The following is an 11,205-nucleotide window of genomic DNA, read 5'->3' as shown; positions in this document are numbered from 1 at the left end:
CATTCCTGCAGCAATGCATGTCGTCACACACCCTCAACACGCTATCAGTGTGCATGTGTGCGCATCCGTGTTATCTCCTCACAGCTGTCACAGTCAACAGGGCCTTGGCCCGCATGGAGACCCACACCTTCGCAGGCTTAAGTTTCTTCTATCTATGACACGGGATCTGGAAGAGGAAGTCAGGGAGGAGATAGCGCAGCATAAGGAAATTAAATATGGAAAACGATACGAGGCGCGATGTGGAAGATTAGAATAAGATCGACCACAATCAAACAAATGACATCATAAAAAATAAGCCGCCTCGAGTTACTAAAAGCAACTGCGTTTCCTGAGACAAAACACTTGATTTATACAGAAACGCTTTTGTGTTTTCAGAAGTACTGCACCCTTATTTATGAATGGATTTGGATATGCTGCTTAGGTTAGGACAGGGCGGGATGTTTGTTGTTGATCAGGACTTTATGTATTTCACATGCAGTCTGTCTCGTTCTGTTTAGGAAATCATTTCGAACAGAAAAACCCTTCTGAATGAGCCAGCGTTTAGGATATTTTTAGCAGCTGGACAGCAACCGTTGGATGGATGGCAGATGCCAGGGTTGGTTAGTAGTGTGTGTTTGGTATCAGCTCGCTGGGACGGGCTTGGGTGGGTCTGCGAACGTGCTTTTGGGGGCTCATGGACGGATTCCTGTGGGAGAAAAGAAAAACCAATTACTTTAGCAAGACTTATTGCATAACATGCACAAGAATATCAGGAAACCAAAATGTGGGAGTTCTAGAAAAAGCATGCAAATGAGAAATGCATGACTATTTATTCTAGAAAATGTGTTTTGCTTAATTAATTATATGTTCAATTAATGTTAGAAAGAGTAATTTTGCAAGACTCATTGCATACGGTTAACTGGAATGTCAGTCAATCAAAAATATTACAGTTCTAGAAAATACTTGTGTATATGAGAAATGCATGACTTTTTCTTTAAAATGTTATTAAATAGAAAGACTAATTACTTTAGCCAGACTTATTGTATAACATTTACAAGAATGTCGGCAAATCAAAAACTGTGGCAGATCTCCAAAATGTTATGTAATGAATTATATATTCAATTAATAATAGAAAGAGTAATTAATTTAGCCAGACTTATTGCATAACATGCACAAGAATATCAGGAAACCAAAAATGTGGGAGTTCTAGAAAAAGTATGCATATGAAAAATAAAATAAATAAAATATGCTGTTTAATTCATTCTGTGTTCAATTACAGTTAATTACTGTAGTAAGACCTTATTTTCTAAAGTTAAAAATAGCTGTAAATCAAAAATGCTGCAAGACAACATATGAGAAATGCATGACTGTTTATTCTAAAATATGCTGCTTAATTCATTATATGCTCAATTTATGTCAAAAATATTACAGTTCTAGAAAATACTTGTGAATATGAGAAATGCATGACTTTTTCTTTAAAATGTTATTAAATAGAAAGACTAATTACTTTAGCCAGACTTATTGTATAACATTCACAAGAATGTCGGCAAATCAAAAACTTTGGCAGATCTAGAAAATGCATGTATATGGGAAATGCATGACTGTTTATTCTATAATTGAATATGAACACTCAGTTCTATCCCAGCTAACAGGAACTTTGACGAACGTTCTGGCAAGGTTCTCTTAAAGTTATGAACAAACGGTCTTCCAGTAACGTTAATAGAATGTTCGTTTAAAGTGGTCTGGTCTTTAATAGAGTTCTCAAAACATTTGCACAAAAACGTTATTTATACATCATTCATGAATGCTTTTTCCTGAAACAGCTTAGTTGGACGTTTTTTAAATGTGACTACTTGTTTCATTCAGAGAACATTTGAAGGTAACATTCCCACAACATTTGCCAAACGATCAAATGGAATGTTCCCTTAATGTTCACATCAGCAAGATCAAATGTTTTTAAACCTTTTCAAAAACTGGACGTTCTGAACGTTCAGAAACAACCTTTTTATAACTTAATGCGAACATTAGCGAAACATTCTTGAGTTAGCTGGGAAAATATGTTGTTTGATGACTTGCGTATTCAATTAATGTTTGAATGAGTAATTACTTGAGCAAGAATGATTGTGTAACATTTACTCTACAACAATGTTAGGTGACTCAAAAATATTGCAATTCTACAAAATGCATGTATATGGGAAATGCATCCATGCATATTCTATCAAATTATATGTTGAGTTATTGAGTGGTTGCTAGGTGGTTGTTTAGTGGTCCTAGTCGAAAGCTTGTACGAGTTTTGTAATTTGATTATTGGAGTAGGTTTTTCTACTTGAAAATCTTAAAACAGTCATTTCTGAGTGAAAACTGCTAGCCAATCCTAGTACACCAATTTTGTTCGACTGTATGAGCTCCATACTCAAAGCCAGTGAATCTCAGGGAATGCTAATGAAGCATACAACTCAAATAATGGTCTTTTGACGTTATATTTGTTTGAAAGCTCTCCCCATTCCAAGAGTAACTCAATTAATTACCAGTTTTGAAGCCGTTCAGTCTGATGCACAATCTACAGTAAGAAGTCTAAGCCAAATGTAGCTGCCGGCCGTATTGTGTCAGTCCTTTCCACCCACTTCTTCCTGTCTTATTGCAGATCGTGGCTCTGAGAATGTGTCATGCCTGACTTCACGGCATGCTTTGCACATTACTGCGGAGTTTGCCTCATTAGAAGTATCTTAGTATTTCCTGTGTGCTACTGACAGAAAGCGTCACCTCTTTAGCACAACAATATTTTGTGTTGAAGTTAATTGGTGATAAAGTTTTTAAACACTACAAGTTCACAAGTTCACTACAAGAACATGGGAAATGTTGATCAGTAAAAGGTCATGCAAGATGAAAAATCAGTGACCGCAGGACCCCACCTTCACACCCAACCCTCTAATGTTCACACATAAAAGAATAACGACTAATAACAGCACTGCTCACTGCTGTGGATGTGCATTCTTGGCTGTTTTAAAAAGGAAACCCAAATGGCAGTGCATGAGAACATGCTAGCAAATGAGCAGAGGTTTGTATTATTTGCATCAAAAGAAAAAAATCATATCCCTTTCTTGCAGTAAAATAGCTAATAAATAAATATTCTTAAAATGAATATAAAATTATAATTTTTAAAATATTATTCTTATATAAAATAATGCACATTAACACAATATTAACTAAACAAATATTTATTATTCTAATATTTAGAGAGGTCCAAATGTAAAAATTCATTTTCTTCATTAAAAAATCCTGACAAGAGATCCAATAATAATGTACGCATTACTTTATTTGGGTATAAAGTCATTTAAATATCACTATAAATAATACATATGAATAAAAATATTAAATTGCTAATAAAATAAACGTATTAATCCAACATTAACCAAATTAATTATTAATAACTTAAAATCTTTCAATTAAATACATTTAAATATGCCTAAAACTATATTTAAAAAGTAATAATTTAATATATATTTAATAACTTAAAAATATATATACTGAAAATATATTTTAAAAACTTAAAAATATATATTTTCATACTTGCTTTATACAAATTTTTATAAATAACATTATAAAGCCACAGTTGCACGAGACATTCACGGTTCATTCCACTTGGATGAATGCTATATGAATTCTAACATGGTCTTTTTTATGCATTTCTGATTTGTCATGTCCAACAACTCATAAATTCAACGGTCAGCAAGGGTCACTTTCCAAACTAATTCCATTCTTGTCCATTGCGCCCAGGCCTTTTCAATCGGCCGAGTTCCTCGCAGTTAAAATCCCACCGTCACCAGCAGAGAAATGCAAATGACGCGTGGCGATGAATGTGACACATTGTCCGGCGGATTAATGGGGTTTGAACCTTTTTGTGTTTTGCAGGAAAGAGCTTCACGCTGACAATCACAGTATTCACGAACCCACCGCAAGTGGCTACTTACCACCGAGCCATAAAGGTCACAGTGGACGGACCGCGGGAGCCGCGAAGTGAGTACCACCCCAAATATCACACATCATGTGACTAGCGCATGCAATGGCAGATGAATGATGTGGCACGGCCCGATGCATGAATTGATGCATAGATTGTGTTACGGTGCTGTTTTAAAAATGGATTCAGCACGCCTCAATGCACAAAGACGGCCTTTGAGGAGCAGCAGGCATGTTCGGCGAGAGGCAAATACAAACACGTGCTGTCAAGGCCGCTCGACTTGTGAAAATGTTTACTGTATTGGCCTCTTGTGTCTGTCCGTCAACGTGCTCTTAAGAGCGAGCGCCCGTACAAACCCCTTCTCAATGGAATAATAGCGCACTGCACAGTGCATACTGCATACTGTCTGCTGTTTTTAAACCCGCTCAACTTCCTGCGTGATGAAGACACATGAATAATGTTAGCAGTAAGTAACATTTTCTGACTATAAATTTGTACATAATTGAATCGAAAAGAATGCAACATACAGTAGATACACTTTAAAAAACTGATGTAGAAGCCATTTTCACTCAGGAATTGCTAGTACATTTTTTAAAAATTACAAAGAAACAGCAAGTAACACTGAATTAAACAAAATTTTGAAGAAGAAAAACTGAATCTTTGTTTATAATCTATTTACTATTTCAAAAAAAATGCTGAATGAAACATGTGAAATACAGTTTTTAAAATGTTTATTATGGCAGGATGCATACTATCGTGTTACGGTTTATTTCAATATAAACATTTAAAACTGTATTTTACGTCACATGACCTGATTATGTTAATCTTTATTCAGAATGTGGTGCTTGTTAAGTAAAACAAAAATTATTGGAGTATGTTTTACAAGAAAATACTATTTACATTTTTCTACTTCAAAATGTCATGTTTAATTCAATGCATTACTTGCAGTTTCTTTGTAATTATTTGTGAAATGAAAATCACTTACAATTTCTGAGTAAAAATTGTTTCTACACCAGTTTTTTTTGTTGTTGTTTTTTGTATTTTGTATGAAATCCTATTTCCACCATCGGATCAAATAAAATAATAATAATAAAAAAAATAGCAAAAAAGGTAATTGCAACTTTGCAATTTGCAACTCTGGGAAAACTGTGAGATATAAATGCAGAATTATGAAAAAAAAAAATTTAAAACTCAGAATTCAGAGAAAAAGTCAGAATTGCAAGATATAAACTCAGAATTTTGAGATATAAATGCTAAATTGCAAAATGTAAACTCAGAAGTGCGAGAAACAAAGTCCAAATTGTGAGATATAAGCTCAGAATTGCGATAGAAAATAAAATAAAATTGAGAAATAAGTTTTAAAATATGAAATAAAATCACATTGTGAGATATAGTCACAGTTATGATAAATAAATAAGAATTTTTTTTTTTTATTCTGATCTGGAAATTGCTTTCATAGTATATAGTATATGCTGCATAGAATTCAGTATACAGTAAGCAAATATTCAATTTCCAAGATAGCCAATGTAAAATCGAGCATGTTGCATTTTGGCACGCTCAACAACTGGAAATTTCATTCCATGCATACAGAAATTTCACATATAGTGCACATTAAGAAAAGTACGCAAGCATGCTATTCTGAACACAGCCATGCTCTTAGTGCTGTATATGATGCATTGAAGGAATAATCCATCCTATGGTTGGGTTACAAAGAAGGTCAGGATGTATTTCCAGACCACATCCATTTTGTACATCAATATTGGGTCATTATGCGATCAGCTAGATTTATAAGAAACCATTGAGACATTTCTCAGACAAAAAAAGAAACGCTTTAAAGTTTCCCCGATACATTGAACAGAGACGTGTCACGGAAAAGAGAAACAGCCCAGTGTTTTCTCGCTCAGAGGAACCTGATCTGGCAAAAAGCTCCAGTTATCCTTCAATTATGAAAAAGCCGCTTCATCTGAGTTAATGTCTGGACTTGTGAGTTGTGTGCGCCGTTTGCTACAACTGCTCAGTTGCTCCCACTACCTGAAAAAAACTGTTAGAAGACGCTGCCAAATTTCAGTTTTCACACTGAGCCCCAGGACCAGTAAATACACACAAGCTGTCATGAATTACTTTCATGTGGTAGAGAATAGAACCAGGAACACGCCGTGCTTGACTCTCTTTAGTGCGTGTTTACATTAAAGTCTTTTGCAGTCTGACATTACGGCCAAAGTTCTTCACAAGACGACCTTTTGTGGCGGGATAATCTAATGAAAGTACATCGCATTCTGTCAGCCGTTAACAGTGACTGGCAGATGTTTCTTACGCTTATGTTTTATGCAAACCGTTTTGTTTTCGGTGGTGAAATTACTCAAAGCTTTCGTGATATGACAGTAGGCTTTAAATGTGCTGTTAGCATATGTTTCTAAATGATTGCAATCCCATTAACTTTCAAAGAGGGACCATAATATCATAAAACTGACTTGGGCCGGTAAGCAACCACAATAGCAACGTGTTAATAGTGCCCGCCCACTTTTTCTGTGGTTCCCCCAAAGGGATTTTTTTGTTTGTTTTAGTTTTTGTTAAAGCATTGTAAGCCATGAACGAAACCAACCAGCTATGAGGTGAATCACAGCAGTACAAACTTTGATTTGACTCAAAATAGTATTTGAAAATCTGACAAGAACACAACGGTACAAGACTCTGAACTTTACAGCTTTAATGAGGATAAAAAACTACAATCCCATGAAGCATTTCAACTGACTTAATCTAATTAAAAATGATGGTGAAATTTAAAAGCTAAGCTCACCGTGAGACTCTGATTGGTGGAATTTAAAAGCAGAGCTCAACACGACCCTCTGATTGGTGGAATTTAAAAGCAGAGCTCAACGCTACTCTTTGATTGGTGGAATTTAGAAGGCAGAGCTCGCTGCTGTTCTGTGATTGGTGGAATTTTCTTCACAGAATCATGGGGAATATAGTTTTTACCCAAATTCCACTGTTAAACATGATTCTTTAAAAAATAAGTTGAAATAATGGCTTCAAAAGAAGCAAATACCAACGATTAACAACCTTGGATATTACAGTATATCTGTCTTTACATTTACATTTAGTCATTTAGCAGACGCTTTTATACAAAGTGACTTACAAATGAGGACAATGGAAGCAATCAAAATCAACAAAAGAGCAATGATATGCAAGTGCTATAACAAGTCTCAGTTAGCTTAACGCAGTACACGTAGCAAGGTTTTTTTTAAATAATATAATAAATAAAAAGAAAGAAAACAGATTGAATAGAAAAAGAATAGAGCAAGCTAGTGTTAGAGGTCTTTTTTGCTTTTGTTAATTGTATAATAAATGAAAAAAAATCAGATAGAATACAAAAAGATTAGAAAGCAAGTGTTGTATTTCTTTGTGGAACTGAATGATCGTAGGCATGATTGATCTGAGCTTATGCACCTTGTGACAATATCCACTCAAAACCTGAAGTGCATATACAGTAAGCTACAGAATGCAAAACCTGTGCTATTTGAAAGAAAACAGGTTGATGAAAATATTGAATCAAATTAATATAGCATAATGCAATTATAAGCAATTTTTTTGTAGGCTGGTCATTTTTGACCGGGAACACCATGAGTTTAAAAACCATGAGTTTGGAAAAATACCCCCAAAAAGCACCAAAATTATAAATTTTTCGGGGGGAATCCAACATGAGAGTTAAGGCTTTATCACTAAAAATCAATTTCAATATGGAGAAAATAAATTGAATTTTTACGACTGTTACACTGTATCCCTCAGGACACCTTAGCAACCCCATAGCAACGCCCTGGTTAACACACACAATACTGCAACATCAACATTCCGTGTGATTAATTACCTCATGGCGTCATACGCAGAGACACAGAGTCTGATGAGCGCTGCTGTAGATCCGGCTCTGGCGTGTTCAGAAGAAGCACATGCCAACCTGCCTGGCACACAGCTGTTGCCACTGGCCTCGTCCTCAGAGATAACTTTCTGGCGGCAAAACCAACAATATCGCTTCTTAACGTCTTGTTTTCTTCCTTCTTTTCCTCCTCATCTCAATTAACACATCTGTCAGCGGTGTTTTGGAGGCACTTTATGCCAGTGTGTGATCTTCATTCGTTACGGATTAATCGCACCCTCAGGCATCTCTGATGTGACGGCCTTTCAGCTCCCTCGCCTCATTCATCTTCAGCTTTTCTTTCTGACTTTGTGTGCAAGTGTTTATCAAGGAAAATGCCAGTCGTGACTTCCAAACACAGCTTCTGTTGGTGTAAACAAATGTTTTAGCATGCCGACTAGAATTATAGTTGGCGTAATTACTTTTTATTTTGATAATTAATATCAATTAAGAAGTATAGATAATAATTGGGGTTATTATCGTTAACTAAAACCATTTTCATTATGTGAACTAAACGATAACTGATATAAAATATAATATAAAAAAAGTTAGTTGCCAAGGCAACATTTCTTATTTTTAAGTTGATAAAATAACTATAACTAAAAATTAATACTAAAAAACAAACAAACAAAAACTAAAATTAAAATGATAACCAAATATAACTAAACCAAATACCAAAATGCCAAAATCAATAAAGAAATAAAATCCCGTAAAAATATGACACAATGTACTGTATTAATTTGAAGGAATTTTTCATATTGATTTGATTTTAAACAGGTGTTTTACCTGTATTTTTAATTTTGCATTGTGTTTTAGAGTTAACGGAAATCTCCGGGCAGAAAATTACCAGTACTTTTTTTTTTAATAGTGTACAATGATACTTAAATAACACTGGTATAAACATATAAATGGAAATATCTGTCCATCAACAAAGAAAAATTGACTCAAAAATATCTTTACTCACCTTCATGTTGTTCCAAACATGTATGACTTTCTTTCTGCTGTGGAACACAAAAGAAGATATTGTTTTTTTTCATATAATGGACGTCAATGGGGTCCAAAACCAAAAAAGGTCAACCTGTATGAGAGAAATAAGAGAGACTGGTGACGTCATCTGAAAAGGAAAGTCATTTCAAAGACAGAGCAAGATCACAAACTATTTTCCTTTTGAATAACATGCAACAATGAATCACAAATAAGACCAGGGAAATTGAAATGAGCAAGATCAATTTTAATAGGATCCAAAATAATTTTGGTGAATAGCTAATAAAAGATCAAATTTTTAATCATCTAAAGAACTTTTTTTCCATGATAAAGAGCCTATTGTGCAATGGAAAGATTCTATGGATGTTAAAGATTTTTCATGGAACCATGAATGCCAATAAAGAGCCTTTACTTTACAGAGAATAAGAACACAATAGCCCCTTCTGAGGTTTGCTGAGGTCTTATTTTTAAGCAAATAATGTTTGAGGTCAGTCTACTTTCCTTCTATCCCACACTATCTATCTCGAAGTGCTGCTGTTTGTAAGCGGAAGGCAGGTGGCCAGGCAGGAAATGACACATTCAGAGGCATTTCGAGTTGTGCAACGTCCTGTGAGTGTGTCATGTAGCTGCCTCTGCCTCTGCCCGTTTACACATTCCTCCTGCGCTTAAGAGAGAAAAACAGAGAGACACACACAAAAAGTGGCATTCAGACACACAGACAGACATTCAGGCCTTTAATTAAGCTTCAGCGTCACACAGCTCTTTCCCAAAGGACAGTCTCATTGCTCAGACGCTGCTCTTTTATTGCTCATTGAGTTCTCTGGTGTGTTTGTGAATCAACTGTGCATGCTTCTCCTGAAATTCCAGCACAAGTGAGATGCTTGTTGACATGCAGTATAGTTAGAGCACAGCGCAGCAGTACAGCATGAATCTGCAGTCTGAGACAGACTATGTTGAGATCTTCTGAAATGTCAGAGAAACATCCGAGATGAGATTGGGAGTTTTGCAACATGGTTGTTGGTTTCTAGTTGGTCATTAGCTGGTAGACCAGGTCTTAGACCAGCAACAAACAACCAGACCATCTTAAACCTACTAGACACCAGATTAGCAGCTTAAACTGGATTTTCCACCAGGGAGGAAAACAGCTGAGATCAGTGTTATTATAGTGTCATTGAGAGTATTGATATATTTTTATTAATAGTTGAAATTATTTTTGATTTTATTTTAATTTGAAAGTTTTAGTAATTTTGTTGTGTTTTTATTATTTTATGTCTATATGGTTTTTATTAATTTATTTCACTATCAGTATCAGAATATCAATAATTATTAATAGGTTAAATTAGTTTAGATTTTTATTTCCATTTTTATTTAAATTTTAGTGATTTTTTTCGTAATTTTGTTGTGCGTTTCTGTAATAGTTTTACTAGTTTTTAAATATATCTTTATAGTTTTTATTCATTTGACTTCAGTTTCTTGATAGTATTAATAATTATTAATACTCTGAATTAGTTGTATGTCTATTTTATACTCATTTTGATTTCAGTTTTAGCTATTGTAGTACATCATTTTTTTAACACTGTATTTCAGAAAATGTTAATTTCAAATAATGTTTCTTTTATGGTTGAGCTTGAGAATGAATGTTATTATTTTTTGTATTTTTATAATTTTTATTATTTTATGTCTATATGTTTTTTATTAATTTATTTCAGCATCACTGAGAATAGTAATAATTATTAATAGGTTAAATTAGTTTAGATTTTTATCATTTCAATTTTTATTTTAGTGATTTTTTTGTAATTTTGTTGTGCGTTTCTGTAATAGTTTTACTAGTTTTTAAATATAACCTTTATAGTTTTTATTCATTTGACTTCAGTTTCTTGATAGTATTAATAATTATTAATACTCTGAATTAGTTGTATGTCTATTTTATACAAATTTTTATTTCAGTTTTAGCTATTGTAGTACATCGTTTTTTTTTTAATACTGTATTTCAGAAAATGTTCATTTCAAATAATGTTTCTTCTATGGTTGAGAGATTGAGAATGAATGTTATAATTTTTTTGTAATTTTGTTGTTTTTTGTCATTTTTTAATAGTTTTTTTTTTTATATATCTTAGTTTTCTTCAATTAAATAAATCTTATAGTTTTATTCATTTTATTTCAGTATTTTCAGAGTATTAATAATTAGTAATACTTTGAATTGCTTATATTTAATTTGAGTTTTTTGTTCAATTTGAGATGGAGAATTCATTTTATTATTATTGATTAATATAGTATAGTAAAGTAAAATATAGTATTAGAGTATCAATAATGTTTATTAATAGTTTGAATTAGGTTGTGATTTTTTTTTTTTTTTTTTTTGTTTTTGAAAAAT

General features: G+C 33.5%; 1 protein-coding gene across 3 annotated transcripts in view; it reads left to right on the top strand.

The window, feature by feature from the left end:
• Window positions 1–11,205, top strand: part of LOC107653853 (runt-related transcription factor 2-like) — a 70,950-nt gene that overhangs the window by 36,284 nt on the left and 23,461 nt on the right. For all 3 annotated transcript variants that reach the window (XM_016440727.1, XM_016440712.1, XM_016440721.1), the window contains one exon: window positions 3,892–3,996. In XM_016440727.1, coding sequence (XP_016296213.1) covers window positions 3,892–3,996 — 105 coding nt within the window. The remainder of the gene's footprint in view (window positions 1–3,891; window positions 3,997–11,205) is intronic.

The sequence above is a fragment of the Sinocyclocheilus anshuiensis genome, unplaced genomic scaffold (genome assembly GCF_001515605.1).
Source record: "Sinocyclocheilus anshuiensis isolate Anshui unplaced genomic scaffold, SAMN03320099.WGS_v1.1 scaffold1561, whole genome shotgun sequence".
In the NCBI taxonomy this organism is placed as follows: Eukaryota; Metazoa; Chordata; class Actinopteri; order Cypriniformes; family Cyprinidae; genus Sinocyclocheilus; species Sinocyclocheilus anshuiensis.
Note: the sequence above shows the minus strand (reverse complement) of the source record. Positions and strands in the feature narration are given on the sequence as shown.